Source organism: Hyperolius riggenbachi, chromosome 5, assembly GCF_040937935.1.
Source record: "Hyperolius riggenbachi isolate aHypRig1 chromosome 5, aHypRig1.pri, whole genome shotgun sequence".
Lineage (NCBI taxonomy): Eukaryota > Metazoa > Chordata > Amphibia > Anura > Hyperoliidae > Hyperolius > Hyperolius riggenbachi.
The window spans coordinates 48,081,323-48,097,846 of record NC_090650.1 but is presented as its reverse complement, the minus strand read 5'-3'; the positions used below and the strand labels follow the sequence as shown (position 1 = coordinate 48,097,846).

At 47.1% G+C, this 16,524-nt stretch overlaps 1 protein-coding gene across 2 annotated transcripts in view; it reads left to right on the top strand.

Annotated features, from left to right (window-relative positions):
• Positions 1-11,086, top strand: part of LOC137518175 (phosphatidylinositol 5-phosphate 4-kinase type-2 alpha) — a 160,112-nt gene extending 149,026 nt beyond the window's left edge. For both annotated transcript variants that reach the window (XM_068235609.1, XM_068235610.1), the window contains 2 exons: positions 90-193; positions 9,799-11,086. In XM_068235609.1, coding sequence (XP_068091710.1) covers positions 90-193; positions 9,799-9,879 — 185 coding nt within the window. In that variant the 3' untranslated portion in view covers positions 9,880-11,086. The remainder of the gene's footprint in view (positions 1-89; positions 194-9,798) is intronic.
• Positions 11,087-16,524: the final 5,438 nt, after the last annotated feature.

Sequence of the window (16,524 nt, the reverse complement as noted above, 5' to 3'; positions counted from 1 at the left end):
ATGATCTGAACAGCTCACTGTATAGGATTAGGAGCATGGAAAAGGAGAAAAATAAAATGATCTGTAATTTTTGTTCTCTTGTTGGGCAGGTGCACCCAGGAAGGAAGTCTATTTTATGGCTATTATTGACATATTAACTCACTATGATGCAAAAAAGAAGGCAGCACATGCAGCAAAAACAGTAAAACACGGAGTAAGTATAACGTCAGTCCTGCCCTTTAGGGGAGCCTGTCGCTCTAGAGAGCTTCCCCAGCACATCTCCACCTGCCAAACCACAATGACCTCCCCAAAAGTAAGGGTTAAAGGGAAGCTGAAAGTGAGACTCCCATGGCGGCTGCCATATTTATTCCCTGTTAAACAATACCAGTTGCCGGGCTATCCTGATTATGTTTCTGGCTGCAGTAGTGTCTGAATCACACACCTGAAACAAACATGCAGCTAATCCAGTCAGACTTCAGTCAGAGCACCTGATCTGCATGCTTGTTGAGGGGCTGTGGCTAAAAGTATTAGAGGCAGAGGATCAGCAGGACACCTAGGTGATTTGCCGTTTTAAAGGATACCCGAAGTGACATGCGACTTGACTCAGACAGGAAGTGACCCTCAATGATAAGAAACTCCCCTTTTTATCTCTTTCTTGCTCTCAGAAGCCATTTTGTGCTAGGAAAATGTTTTATAGTTGGAATTTCTCATCAGTGAGGGTCACACAGTAGTCACTTCCTGTCTGAGTCAGGACTGAGTCAGCCACTTACATACCTGATATTTAACTCTTTTAGACAGAGAAAAAAAAAAGGAACACAGCATAGTTATTTGTGTGCTAGGCACTGTACATACACATGTCTATCTCGTCATGTCACATGTCACTTCGGGTATCCTCTAAATAATATGGCAGCCACCATATTCCTCTCACTTCAGGTGTACTTTCAATGGAACCTGAAGTGCGAGGAATATGAATGCTGCCATCCTCCTTCTCTAATAATGCCAATTGTCTGTGCTGATGCTTCACCTCTAAAATCAACTAAAACCAAAAGCTCAACATGACAGCCGGGCAACCGGCATGGTTTAGAAGGGAATAAAGATGGCAGCCTCTGTATTCCTCTCATTTCAGGCTCTCTTTAACCACTTCCTGCAAGATGTCCACCTCTAGTGCAAAATAAGACCGTGCTATAAACGCTAAACTAAAACGACCAGTTTTATTGTAAATGAAATATGCGTCCATTAAAGTGATCCTCCAGACTAAAAATCTACTCAGTAGCACTGAAAAGGCTTGGTGTTTCTTTAACAATTTCACAGCATCAGAACTTTGTTTTCCTTACCCAAGCCTCATTTTTAGCTGCACAGAAGAAAACTGCCCGGGCATTTTCCCCCTGATGCTGTGCAAAGCATGATGGGATTTCTGATGTTGTTCTCCTTCTGCTGTTTTGGTAAAAAAAAAAATAAAAAAAATGTATTTTGAATTTAAGATTTGAAGCCTAGTGCGTGCAGCTAGCGTGCGGCTCAACACACACCATACAATCTTGGTTGTTCAATCTTACCACTTTCATGTAGTATAAGAGCTTATCCAATCAATCATTCAAGGTATTCTCAATCTGTTGGCCCTTATACTACATGGATTTGGTAAATCTGTACAACCAAGATTGTATGGTGTGTGTTGAGCTTAACAGCCAGGCACTCACCCAATGCTCACCCTCTTCCTGGAGGGCCAGGTTTCAGAAAGATCTTCAGTTCAGCAGCTGTTTGTCATTTCATCAAACCATAACCATACCTCCCAACTTTTTGAGATAAGAAACACTTATCTCAAGGGACACTTAAGGTACATACACACGTCTGATATTTCTGACCGACTTGTGGTTCAAACCGGTCGTTTGAACAACAGTTTGTCGTGTGTACGAACGATCGCAGCAGTTTTGACTGATCGGTGGATCCGTGGACTGTCGTTGAAACGACAGTTAGGTCCGTACATGTGTACAAACGACTTGTTTGAAAGTCTATTAGTGTCAAACTAATAGACTTTCAAACAAGTCGTTTGATCAGTCATTTAACCTAGTCCATTGTTCTATCAAGTCCATTGACTAGTCAAACAACATTTAAATTAGCTGTAATTAGCATTTCAAACGTTTTGTCATCTGTGTGTACAAGGAGTTTGAACGACTTTTTGTTTGAATGACAGGTTGTTCAAACGTCTGGTTTGAACGACAATCGGGCATAAAATCAGACGTGTGCATGCACCTTTAAGCTACGCCCAGGCACACCCCTAGTCATGCATACCATAAAGAACATTTTGTTTTATAATTCAAACCACACTGGTGCTTTCTATCCTGGTTCATTTTCCTCCATTTTACCATTTGGAAATAAGAAATGTATCAATTTAAAGGATGCAAATAAAGTTTAGAGTCAGTTAAACACATTTTCAGTAGAAAAATTACAAATATTTACATAAATCTGTACATCAGTCCAGAAAGAGGGACAAATGATGAAGAAAGAGGGATTGGGTACCCAAAGAAGGACTGTCTCTCTGAAAGGACAGTTGGGAGCTATGCCATATATCTTGTCTACCTAACTTCGTTCTGAATTGAACACGGCACATTTTGAAAGCATTTAAGTTAATTAGTGAATATTATTGGAATTCATTTAGTAAGTTCACTTTTCAAACAATTCTTACTGAATATTTGGTATCTGTATAGGCTTAATACCTCTAAGGCAGGAGTCAATTTTCCCAAGAGCCAGAGAGGAGAAATTCCGACTAACAGCTTGTACAATTAGTTACTGTAGCTGACTTGGGAAGTGATTCACTTTGTAGGATGAAATCCCCGCACTTTGGCCCAATAGGCTGCCTGTCAAGTGACAGACAGCCTATTGGCCCAATCAAAGTGCGGGGATCTTGTCCTACAAAGTCACTGGACCTGACAGGGTCCAGAGTGGGACAGTTAGGGCAGCCATTGTTCGTTTTGGGGTAGCGTGAGTAAGTTAGTAGTGCATGCTACAGCAGTAGCGTGCCTGCTTTGAAAACGTTACTTGCGCAGTCACACTAAGCTGTGCTGCTTGAGCAATGTAGCTTAGTGAATTAACTCCTACTGATTTTGTATGTGAGCCAGATGTAGCCATCAAAAGAGCCACATCTGGCTCTCGAGCCATCGGTTCCCTACTTCTGCTCTAGGGCCTGTTATTTCCTTTTAGCAGAGATTAGGTCTTACTTCCTGCAAATTACGAAGTCTCACCTCCTTATGCAGACTTTTGGTTTCTGCATGCACCTACTCTTTTTTTTTTTTTTTCACAAAAAGGAAGCGCAGGCAGCCTAATTGCGATGTTCCCTCCCATTTCCTCCTCTTCCCTAATTTACTTAAAGTGAACCTCCGGACCATGGCCGGTTTTATACTTTTTCTCCCCCTAGGCCAAGTATGTTGAGGCTCCCTTTCCATGCACAGCAGCCAGGGCTGGATTTGTACTCTTTGCCGCCCAAGGCCGTTGTCACCAGCCGCCCCCCTTCAGTAAAGTTAACCAGATGACCCCTCTCCCCCCCCCCCCCCTCCAGTATAGGTAGCCAGATGACTCCTCCCCCCTTTCCCTTTAGTATAGGTAGCCAGATGACACCCTTAATCCCTCCTTTTCCCACTTTCCCCCCTTTCAGTATAGGTAGCCAGCTCACCTTCACACTGCAGCAGCCATCAGTGTCACTCATTTCTCAGTTCATCTCCAGTGTAGAAGCTTTCTCTTCCCCAGGGCCGGATTTACCATAAGGCACTGTAGGCACGTGCCTACAGGCGCCTAACAGTCCAAGGGCGGCTCTCCTCCCTCCCCGAATGTGTGTCTCCCTATGCAGAGTGATGTGGGAGCGCAGTGTCACTCACCGCCGCTCATCAGTGCAGCCGCACAGCCAGCGTTCCCGGCGACCGTAGTCATGCACTCCAGCGTAGTCAGCAGGGGGCGGTGCAGGTGCGTGCTGACGTCTATTTGTTTTCTTCCGGCTGCTCCGGTGTCATGTCTAACTATACTTTGTCACCGGGAGCCAGGGGGAACGGAGTTCAACATGAGGGCTGTGGAAGGGTGGACAGGGAGCGGAGCTAGGCTTACAATGCAAAATGCTCTGCTCCCCGTTCTCACATGGCCTGGTCTCACTGGCCAATCATGTGCCACCCCAGGATCTGCCGGGAGAAAAGGAGGCGGAGGCGGAGATAGAAAGTTTTCTGCTGCTATGCTGCATGGGATGCCAGCCAGGAACACAAGACAGTGGAGGACAGTAAGTCTTAAGACTTTTGGGAGTTGAGGTGAATGCTTCCTTTACACTCTCCCTCTCTCTCTTCCTGTGTTTCTTTGGCATGGTAATGTGTCTCTCTCTCTCTCTGATCTCCAGACAAGTGCAGAGGTGGTTCACTAGCCTCCTGCTGCTGGAGCCCATCCCCCGCAGCTTCATGTTTCTTCTCTGTCTCTCTGCTCTACCCGTGTGTGTGTGTGTGTGTGTGTGTGTGTGTGCCCCCTGCATCCTGATGTCTGTGTGTGTATCTGTGTGTGTGAGCCCCCTGCGTCCTGATGTCTGTGTGTGTATCTGTGTGTGTGAGCCCCCTGCGTCCTGATGTCTGTGTGTGTATCTGTGTGCGTGAGCCCCCTGCGTCCTGATGTCTGTGTGTGTATCTGTGTGCGTGAGCCCCCTGCGTCCTGATGTCTGTGTGTGTATCTGTGTGTGTGAGCCCCCTGCGTCCTGATGTCTGTATGTGTATCTGTGTGTGTGAGCCCCCTGCGTCCTGATGTCTGTGTGTGTATCTGTGTGTGTGAGCCCCCTGCGTCCTGATGTCTGTGTGTGTATCTGTGTGTGTGAGCCCCCTGCGTCCTGATGTCTGTATGTGTATCTGTGTGTGTGAGCCCCCTGCGTCCTGATGTCTGTGTGTGTATCTGTGTGTGTGAGCCCCCTGCGGTCTGTGTGTGTATCTGTGTGTGTGAGCCCCCTGCGTCCTGTGTGTGTATCTGTGTGTGTGAGCCCCCTGCGTCCTGTGTGTGTATCTGTGTGTGTGAGCCCCCTGCGTCCTGATGTCTGTGTGTGTATCTGTGTGTGTGAGCCCCCTGCGCCCTGATGTCTGTGTGTGTATCTGTGTGTGTGAGCCCCCTGCGTCCTGATGTCTGTGTGTGTATCTGTGTGTGTGAGCCCCCTGCGTCCTGATGTCTGTGTGTGTATCTGTGTGTGTGAGCCCCCTGCGTCCTGATGTCTGTGTGTGTATCTGTGTGTGTGAGCCCCCTGCGTCCTGATGTCTGTGTGTGTATCTGTGTGTGTGTGAGCCCCCTGCGTCCTGATGTCTGTGTGTGTATCTGTGTGTGTGAGCCCCCTGCGCCCTGATGTCTGTATGTGTATCTGTGTGTGTGAGCCCCCTGCGTCCTGATGTCTGTGTGTGTATCTGTGTGTGTGAGCCCCCTGCGTCCTGATGTCTGTGTGTGTATCTGTGTGTGTGAGCCCCCTGCGGTCTGTGTGTGTATCTGTGTGTGTGAGCCCCCTGCGGTCTGTGTGTGTATCTGTGTGTGTGAGCCCTCTGTGTCCTGATGTCTGTGTGTGTATCTGTGTGTGTGAGCCCCCTGCGGTCTGTGTGTGTATCTGTGTGTGTGAGCCCCCTGCGGTCTGTGTGTGTATCTGTGTGTGTGAGCCCCCTGCGGTCTGTGTGTGTATCTGTGTGTGTGAGCCCCCTGCGGTCTGTGTGTGTATCTGTGTGTGTGAGCCCTCTGTGTCCTGATGTCTGTGTGTGTATCTGTGTGTGTGAGCCCCCTGCGTCCTGATGTCTGTGTGTGTATCTGTGTGTGTGAGCCCCCTGCGTCCTGATGTCTGTGTGTGTATCTGTGTGTGTGAGCCCCCTGCGTCCTGATGTCTGTGTGTGTGAGCCCACTGCGTCCTCATGTCTGTGTGTGTATCTGTGTGTGTGAGCCCCCTGCGTCCTGATGTCTGTGTGTGTATCTGTGTGTGTGAGCCCCCTGCGTCCTGATGTCTGTGTGTGTATCTGTGTGTGTGAGCCCCCTGCGTCCTGATGTCTGTGTGTGTATCTGTGTGTGTGAGCCCCCTGCGTCCTGATGTCTGTGTGTGTATCTGTGTGTGTGAGCCCCCTGCGTCCTGATGTCTGTGTGTGTATCTGTGTGTGTGAGCCCCCTGCGTCCTGATGTCTGTGTGTGTATCTGTGTGTGTGAGCCCCCTGCGGTCTGTGTGTGTATCTGTGTGTGTGAGCCCCCTGCGTCCTGATGTCTGTGTGTGTATCTGTGTGTGTGAGCCCCCTGCGTCCTGATGTCTGTGTGTGTATCTGTGTGTGTGAGCCCCCTGCGTCCTGATGTCTGTGTGTGTATCTGTGTGTGTGAGCCCCCTGCGTCCTGATGTCTGTGTGTGTATCTGTGTGTGTGTGAGCCCCCTGCGTCCTGATGTCTGTGTGTGTATCTGTGTGTGTGAGCCCCCTGCGTCCTGATGTCTGTATGTGTATCTGTGTGTGTGAGCCCCCTGCGTCCTGATGTCTGTGTGTGTATCTGTGTGTGTGAGCCCCCTGCGTCCTGATGTCTGTGTGTGTATCTGTGTGTGTGAGCCCCCTGCGGTCTGTGTGTGTATCTGTGTGTGTGAGCCCCCTGCGGTCTGTGTGTGTATCTGTGTGTGTGAGCCCCCTGCGGTCTGTGTGTGTATCTGTGTGTGTGAGCCCCCTGCGGTCTGTGTGTGTATCTGTGTGTGTGAGCCCTCTGTGTCCTGATGTCTGTGTGTGTATCTGTGTGTGTGAGCCCCCTGCGTCCTGATGTCTGTGTGTGTATCTGTGTGTGTGAGCCCCCTGCGTCCTGATGTCTGTGTGTGTATCTGTGTGTGTGAGCCCCCTGCGTCCTGATGTCTGTGTGTGTGAGCCCACTGCGTCCTCATGTCTGTGTGTGTATCTGTGTGTGTGAGCCCCCTGCGTCCTGATGTCTGTGTGTGTATCTGTGTGTGTGAGCCCCCTGCGTCCTGATGTCTGTGTGTGTATCTGTGTGTGTGAGCCCCCTGCGTCCTGATGTCTGTGTGTGTATCTGTGTGTGTGAGCCCCCTGCGTCCTGATGTCTGTGTGTGTATCTGTGTGTGTGAGCCCCCTGCGTCCTGATGTCTGTGTGTGTATCTGTGTGTGTGAGCCCCCTGCGTCCTGATGTCTGTGTGTGTATCTGTGTGTGTGAGCCCCCTGCGGTCTGTGTATGTATCTGTGTGTGTGAGCCCCCTGCGGTCTGTGTGTGTATCTGTGTGTGTGAGCCCCCTGCGTCCTGTGTGTGTATCTGTGTGTGTGAGCCCCCTGCGTCCTGTGTGTGTATCTGTGTGTGTGAGCCCCCTGCGTCCTGATGTCTGTGTGTGTATCTGTGTGTGTGAGCGCCCTGATGTCTGTGTGTGTATCTGTGTGTGTGAGCCCCCTGCGTCCTGATGTCTGTGTGTGTATCTGTGTGTGTGAGCCCCCTGCGTCCTGATGTCTGTGTGTGTATCTGTGTGTGTGAGCCCCCTGCGTCCTGATGTCTGTGTGTGTATCTGTGTGTGTGAGCCCCCTGCGTCCTGATGTCTGTGTGTGTGTGAGCCCCCTGTGTCCTGATGTCTGTGTGTATCTGTGTGCCCTAACCCCCAATTCTTCCTAACACTAACCACCCCGCCTACTTTCTACATTACCTTGTGCGGTTTTATTTAATAAGAAAAAGGGGAGTGGTTTGAGGGGGTGTGGCCTGTGTTAAGGGGTGGGGTTTAGGGCACCAGAGCTTGAGTGCCTATAGGCTCCTGAGCTGTAAATCCGGCCCTGCTCTTCCCCCTCTGTCTCCAATGCTGCTCAAGTCCATAGCCGCCGGCCACAATGCAAATGTGCACAGAGAGCAAGGGGGCTGCTGCACAGGTGGCTGGCAGCAGAGTACTGCAGTCAGGCGCTCGCCTGATATCTCTGCATTGCAGCATTTGCAAGTTTGCAAATGCTGCATAAGTTCAGCCTTCTGCTTTGGTGCCCTTGCTCCTCTGGTGCCCTAGGCCATGGCCTAGGTGGCCTGGGCCTAAATCCGGCCCTGCTCCGGACTAAAAATCGACTCAGCAGCACTGAAAAGGCCTGGTGTTTAACAGTTTCACAGCATCAGAACTTTGTTTCTCTTATACAAGCCTCATTTTTAGCTGCACAGAGGAAAACTGACCGGGCTTTTTTCCCCTGATGCTATGCAAAGCATGATGGGATTTCTGATTTTGTTGTTCTCGTTCTGCTGTTTTGGTGCAATATTTTTTTTTTTTTTTTTACATTTTGAATTTGACATTTGAAGCCTAGCGTGTGCAGCTGGGAGGGGTAATCAGGACACAGGACAGTTGGAACTGTGTCTCCTGCTCCTTGTCACCGCCTTTCAACCAAAAAGATGGCTGCCCCCATGACAAAGATGGCAGCCCCCATGAATCACACACATTTACCTGTTTTTTTAAAACAGGGTGGGTAAGAGTTTGTATTACCTATCTATTCTAATTAACAAAACTAATGTAACTTGATGACAGTATGTTTGTTTAGGCTGAAGTTCCCCTTTAAGTCAAAAGTTAAGTCATTGAGTGACTACAGGGATAGGGGGAATGAGGAGAGGTACGGACAATGCACAGAGGTATGTGGATCCAGCATGAACATTTGATAGCTTTGCCTCTGGTCAAGTGTCCTTTAAGTAGGTGTCCTTTAAGTAGTTTGGCTTTAATAAATGAGAAGTGTGCTTCACTCTGCCTAATCCAGTTTGCACTCTAGATGAGAGCCACAACCAATAAATGTGACTTCAGCATTAGTAAGCTAAGACAGATGTGGTGAGCCCTTTTAGGAAGAATTGAGGCCTGTCTGTCAGAGCAGTATATGGACTTCAGTCCTGCAACTGTAGTTCTAGCACTATGAGAGGTAAACAAAGTTCCCAGGACAAGATGGCTGCAGAGTAACAGGATGAAAACCAAGTGCTGATAACTTTACAGTGAAAAGTAGACTGTGGATAATACAGTGCAGACTGGAATTGCATGCATTTCAAACTAAAGGTCTATACAAAAGTCAACGCAAACAATCCACCAGCATCACAGAAACGACTTTGCCGGCAACAAACGATCAGTCTTTCCATCTATGTTGTCTACACACTCATAATGCAAATGGCCAAATCATTTAACCCATTAGCAGCTTCAATAGAGTTCTCGTTTGCGATAAGTGCACTTCTTTTGACCTCAGTCTGCTGAACTCGTGCTGTAAGTTCTTGGAATGCGTTGATCTCTCCCTACTAGCAGAAAATATAGAAGTTGAAAGCAGAAGTCCTCTGTTATTGTCTTACACTGCCCCCTGGTGACATGTGACCATAAATACACATTACAGCAGTACGAATTAGAAGCATGGAAATGTAACAAATAAGACATTTAAAAAAGTGCTAAAGTAAATTGGCCTGGAGCATTTGCAAGCCTCTAAATAAATTAGAGGCTAAAGGTTTAAATACTGGGTGTAGAAGCGACATTACACACAACATTCATACATTCTTTAGAACAATAGGCTTGATTCAACAAGCTGCGCTGCTAAAGCCTGTCAAGTGACAGGAAGCCTATTGGGCCAATCAAGCCCAATGACTTTTAAATGGCATTGTAAACACGTGGTTCACTACACGATATATGCCCAACAGTCCCCTGAGTTGATACGCTGGATAGATTGGGCAAAATGCCTGATATCGGTCACTCAACGTCATTCGGTTACATTTTTTTAGACCCGATACGGTGAAATCTGTCATTCGTCAGATGTTTCAAACAACTTTTGTATAGCCTGTGTACATAGATTTAGTTAATTTTTAACATTCTTCTTCACTATTGTCTTTCCTCTGTAGGCCGGTGCAGAGATTTCCACCGTCAACCCCGAGCAGTATTCTAAGCGCTTTTTGGACTTTATTCACAATATCTTGACGTAACCCCTTCTGCAATCAAACTGAAAGCTCTAGATGACGAGACAGATGTTGGTGGGGTACAGCTGGACGAGCAGACAGACGGTGCTGTACCATGCAGTCGAGGAACCCCCCAGCAACCTACATCTTCTGGCAAAGATGACCTGGGGGGGGGAGGGATTCTAACTTCCGTCGCTTCCTGGCATAGTCCTAGTTATTTTTTACTTTTTTCATGTTTAATTCACGAAGTTTAAAAAAAACACACACAAAATATTGTTTCTCGCTCTGAAATTGCACAAAAAATACAATAATAAGGCAAGTAGCTGATAAGTGGATGAAGTATTTGGGATCCAGCAAAGCAGCATGCACATGAAGTTTATTAAAAAAAAAAAAAAAGAGGGGGAAAAAAGGTATCAAATAGTAAACTGTAGATCAGTTTATTTTTATTATTATTATTTTATTTTTATTTTTTTTTCGCTGTTAGATTAAGTCAGTATTCATAACAATAATACAGAAGGGAAGAAAACAAATGCTTAAGTTCTGCAAAATTTCAAGCATCGATACGTATCAAGCAGCTGACCTGGAGGGGAATGCCGTGCAGCCGGTGACGCAGTGCATTCTGGGGAGGAACAGAATTTCGCACTTCTTCTATGAACTTTTTCAACATATGTTGCTTCTTTTCATGAAATTGGGGTTGCCGATGCCATACGAATGAGGTCTATGTGTCCTTTTAAGCCCCCCACCACAGTAATCTGCACTTCACGTCTACAAGGACTGCTTTCACCGCGTTTTGGGGGATTGTCACCGTATTTCATCTGGTTTCATGTTACAGAGACAAGATTGCTTGCATAGTTTTAGGCAATACGAATAACCTTATTGATTCAGTAGCTTTGAACAAAGCGAGGCCATTGTAGGAGTCGACGGAGAACAATTGTTTACATTGTAGCGTGAGGGCATCTCTGTTCTCATCTCCAGTCTGTGACCTTCCTGTCTGTAGCCTAACCCGTTCCATAAACATTTATTTTCATGTGTTCTATAAAAGGAAGTACAGCAGTCATATGGATTTGGTGTATGGGTGCTTTCAGATTCGGCTCACGTTTACAGTTCGGGGCTGGGATTTTATGCCTTTTGTCTGATCGTTATGGCCAAGAAATCAAAATGGATGTGTCTTCTTTTTTTTTTTTCATATAAATGTTACCTTTGCTGATCATTGTATGAAGGAACTGTTCATGAATCCTGTGTCGTGTGATCGATTTCTGCCGACTAAATCTTTCCCTGGTTGCAAATGAGGGGGGGGATCCTGGACTGAATCACAGCAAGCCAGCAAGAGTACCTGTCCAGGGCTGCTCAAATCCAGATCCGGGGAGACATCCGGATAGTTCTATCCGGATATCTCCCAGTTACGTGGGCGGGGAGGGTCACTCTTACCTGTCTGACGTCTTCTTTGGTCCGTCCCTCGGCGCCTCCCACAATGCGGTCCTTACAGCGGTCATGTGATTACAAACACTTCCTCCTTCTGGGTTGAAGGAGGCAGTGTTTGTAATCACGTGACGTGCGGAGCGCATCGTGGGAGGCGCCGAGGGACGGACGAAGAAGACGTCAGACAGGTAAGAGTCACCCCGCCCACCCCGCACAGGTTTACTGGGAGATAACCGGATAGCAACTATCTGGGTATCTCCCGGATTTGAGCAGCCCCACGGATTAGTGCATGCCCCACGTTAGAGACAGGCTGTCTCTAGTGTGGGGCATGCACTAATAAATGGCCACTAGATCAACATCAGATAGATTACTCTTTCTCCCTCCCTATTTCTTTTCTTAAAGTGAACCTGAAATAAGTAAAAAAAAAAAAAGAGAGAGAGATTCACTTACCTGGGGCATTTCCCAGCCCCCTGCAGCCATCCTGTGCCTGGGCCGGTACTCAAAGATCCTCCGCTCTCCGTTTCTTCACCACCGACTTACAAGCCGATGGCCACTGCGCCTGCGCGCATCCTTGTTCGTGCGCCTGTGGTCAGGAGTGTCCTGCGTGAAAATCTCTGCTGCGCCCGCGCAGGATGCTCCCAGCAACTGGAGCGCACAAGGACACGTGCGGTGGATGGTGACTGAAGAAAGAAAAACTAAGCCGTGGCGGGGGACCGGAGGATCGTTCCAGGTATGCGCTGGACAGGATGGCTGCAGGGGGGCGGGAAAAACCCCAGGTAAGTGAATATTTTTTTTTTTTTTCTTAATTCAGGTTCCATTTAATGCTGTGGTGCTTCTCCCTGTGGCTTCTCTCCCAGGGTGGATGTGTCATGTTACAAACACTAGAGGTCTGGCGTGTATACCACAGTGCCTCTATTGTATAGCCTTTAGCATTAGTTGCATGGCACAGGCACCCCAGGAAGAGAAGACAGGGAGGAACAGGGCCGAGGCATAGGCTGGAGAGGCTCCAGCCTCAGGGCGCAGTGTAGGAGGGGGCGCAGAATTCATTCAGCTGTCATTCCTAATTGTGTTTGAAGCAGAAAGAAATAAGAAAAGGGGATACATGGCAGTGACTTCAAGCCAGATAACTAGAAATTAAGGTGTTGGGGAGGTTGTGGGCCCTGTGGCACCTCTTAGTCTAATAGCAATCTGTGTGTGACAGCTGGGGTGGGAGGGATGGAGGGGCGCACTTTGGTGTCTCAGACTTGGGTGCTGGAGGACTTTGTCCCGGCTCTGGGGAGGAGCACCGTGGCATGGAGAGAAGACACGGAAGGAGGCTAGCCAGTGGATAGGTGAGAGTTGGCTCTGCTGTCAACACTCTGTTGGTTGGCCCCAAATCGAACGCCACTCCTGACCTGCCACCAATTTAAATCCATCTGCTTTCCTATGTGAGCTACCGATTCAATTGATTTTGGCCAAAATGTATTAAAGGGGCACTATGGCGAAAAATGATGTTTTATAGCCACTGTACTATGCCTAGCTGTTTGTAGAGCATAGTGGCTTACATGTAGTGAGGCACAGGGGCTTTTTTTTTAAACACTGACATCACCTTGTATACATTATCAGCCACGTCGGCAGAAGTAACTTTCCGACGCCACTTAGCCTGTTCCATGTAGTTGTAGGGAGGCAACTTTCCCTGTTGCTGTAACTGACGTTACAGTTTTCCCCTCTCTGCAGCGCTGGAAGGTTTGTTCTAAATTTCAACTGCACGATCGTACAGTTATAGTGATCCCCCATGAGCCGTAAAGAGTAGTAGCTGATGTGCTGTGAGGGGAGTGGAACGCACCCTCCCTCTTACGTGGGACGCATGTGAGGAGGACTGTGGAAGAAAGCATCATCATTACAGATGACGCTGCCCGGCAAGGACCCCTGTAGCTGAAGCTGGCATTGAAACGGACAACGGCAAGGACCCCTGTAGCTGAAGCTGGCATTGAAACGGACAACATTAGGTGTCCGTTTCAATGCCAGCTTCAGCTACAGGGGTCCTTGCCGTTGTCCGTTTCAATGCCAGCTTCAGCTACAGGGGTCCTTGCCGGGCAGCGTCATCTGTAATGATGATGCTTTCTTCCACAGTCCTCCTCACATGCGTCCCACGTAAGAGGGAGGGTGCGTTCCACTCCCCTCACAGCACATCAGCTACTACTCTTTACGGCTCATGGGGGATCACTATAACTGCACGATCGTGCAGTTGAAATTTAGAACAAACCTTCCAGCGCTGCAGAGAGGGGAAAACTGTAACGTCAGTTACAGCAACAGGGAAAGTTGCCTCCCTACAACTACATGGAACAGGCTAAGTGGCGTCGGAAAGGTACTTCTGCCGACGTGACTGATAATGTATACAAGGTGATGTCAGTGTTTAAAAAAAAAGCCCCTGTGCCTCACTACATGTAAGCCACTATGCTCTACAAACAGCTAGGCATAGTACAGTGGCTATAAAACATCATTTTTCGCCATAGTGCCCCTTTAAGCAGGCATTGTTTGTGTCATCGATTTCTAGCAGATGGGATCACAGTGATCGAATGAGCTGGATATCGATGGGAAAAATCAATGTGTATAGCCACCTTAAAGTAGAACTGAAGAGAGAGGTATTTGGAGGCTGCCATGTTTATTTCCTTTTAAACAATACCAGTTGCCTGACAGCCCTGCTGATCATCTGCCTCTAATACTATTAGCCTTAGCCCCTGAACAAACATGCAGTAGATCAGGTGTTTCAGACTTGATCTGACAAGACTAGCTGCATGCTTGTTTCTGGTGTTATTCAGATACTACTGTAGAGAAATAGACCAGCAGGGCTGGCAGGCAACCGGTATTGATTAAAAGGAAATAAATATGGCAGCCTCCATATACCTCCTACTTAAGTTCCCCTTTAAAGTGTACCTGAGATAGAAAAAAATATACCTGGGGCTTCCTCCAGCCCCCTCCAGGCTGATCGCTCCCTTGCCTCCTCCACTGCCTGGATCATCCACCATTCGGCCCTGAAAGTCCGTCAGGGCCAGTCGGCGCAGTCGAGCTGCACACGCTGCCCTGGTGATGGGGGTGTGCACCGTGCATGTGCAGGACCCCCCAGACCGGAGGACTTTCGGGCCGAATTTGGACTATCCATGCGGAGGAGGAATGTGAGGAATCGGTCAGCCTGGAGGAAGTTCCAGGTATGTATTTTTCTTTTTTTCCATCTCAAGTACACTTTTATTCTAATTAGAAATTATCCTTTGTACATGTTTTCCACTGTATGAGAAGCTGAGGGGTCAATATTATACAGCTAAAACTGCAAATGCCAAAACGCAGAATAAAGTTGTTTCAGTTGGACACCCTTTTGTGTTCCTAAAGATGTTGCATCGCTAACACAAGTGACTTCTTCAGGTCCAATGAAGTGAAGGAATACCCAACGGGGAGCTGCCTAAAGGCTCTCACACACATACTGTTTTCATAGATTAGATATTACATCCAATAAAAACATGGAATCCATTAAAAATATTCTACAGACTTAAAGAGACACTTTAGAAAAAAGGGTAAAAAAAAATTAATACATTGCAAAGTGAGAAGTTAAAAATAGAAGAGAGATCAAACAATGATTGATATTCGCCATGTAATTTGTTCATGTTTGATCCACAATCAGCCTGCACACAATCATCTTTACTACTGGCAGACATGAAAAAAAGCCAGACAGCACCAACTGCCATTATCTATAACCACACCCACTACCAATGTGATAGGATAAAAGATACATATGCACAGAGGGAGATACTGGTTGCTTGGCAGTTAGAAACAGCTGTTATTTCCCACAATACAATGAGATTCACAGACAGGAAACTGTCAGGACCATGGTCATGACATCACACTGTGGGAGGGGTTTCACCACAATATCATCCACACAGACCCCTGCTAATGATCTATTTGGGGAAAGGTAAAGATTTCTCATGGGAAAGGGGGTATCAGCTACTGATTGGGATGAAGTTCAATCCTTGGTTACAGTTCCTCTTTAAAGGACCATCATCACAAAAAATTGTAACATTTAAAATATGTGAAGATAGGTGTACATTTCCCCCAGAGTACAATGCACCATAAATTACTTTTCACAGTATACAGTAAAAACCTGACAGGAATTGGACTAGACCACCTTCTCATGGGGGATTTTCAGCATTTCCACAAAAGCAATCCCTAGAAAGGATCCATACAAAGATGGCAGCCTGCCTAACCCACTAATTTAGCAGTTGAAGTGAGAAACTGCAGTTTAGCAAGTGCTTTTAAAAATAAAGAATATGCGCTACACTAGAAATGCATGCGTTGCAGAAGTAGCGCAAATCACAATATGTAGTTTCACACGGCAGGTAACAGACAGGTGGATCAGATCCATACTTTCACATTAACAGTCTGTTGCAGTTTGGCACTCCGACATACCTGGCATTTTTTTTTTACAGACAGAATATGTGTTGTTATTACTATGATAAATGCCATGCATAAGGCTGCAATTGAGTGGAGTGTTGTACATGTCAGCATAATGTACATTTCCGAAGTAACTCTCGGGGTGTTCCTGGAGCTCGGGGCAGAGGGGTATGGTTGGACAACTGTTGCCTTATCAACTGCATGATCTCATAATGACAACATGCTATCACCAAGCTCTGAAGTGTGCATGACCCTAAAATGAAGGTCAGTAAAATAATGACATCTACCTGCATGTTGCAACATTTTGATAAAGCTTTGGAATCTGTGAATATCCAGTGTGGTCCGTTCTCTGTGTCACCCATGCAGATTTGCACAGAGTTGCATTCAGGGTAAGTGATTCACCAAAGTCAGTCTGCCTGTGAATGGGCAACCATCATTTTCAGTGAAAAAGTAAACTTTGATTTGGGTGTCATCAGCATAGAGATGACATTGAGAACCAAAAACAATTATTACAGTACCAGGCCTTGTGTGTAAATGGAGAAGAGACGAGGTCCAAGGAGAGAGTAGGAGACTGTGGAAAAATGTCCAGACAACTAAGAGTGGATCCAGGAATAGGCTAGGCCATTGATCCCCAGTGATGAGAGGATCTGGGGAAGGCAAAGAAAAGGTCAAGGAGTATGTCTGTAAGGGGGCGGGGCAAGTGTCGGAAGTTGGCACACAGGGTCTCAGAGAGTGAGTTAAAAAAAAACCTGAGAAGTCAACTTTTTAAGAAAACACTGTTCATGCTGTGTTTTAGTCTGTATAGTCACTTTAAGTAAATTACCATTACTC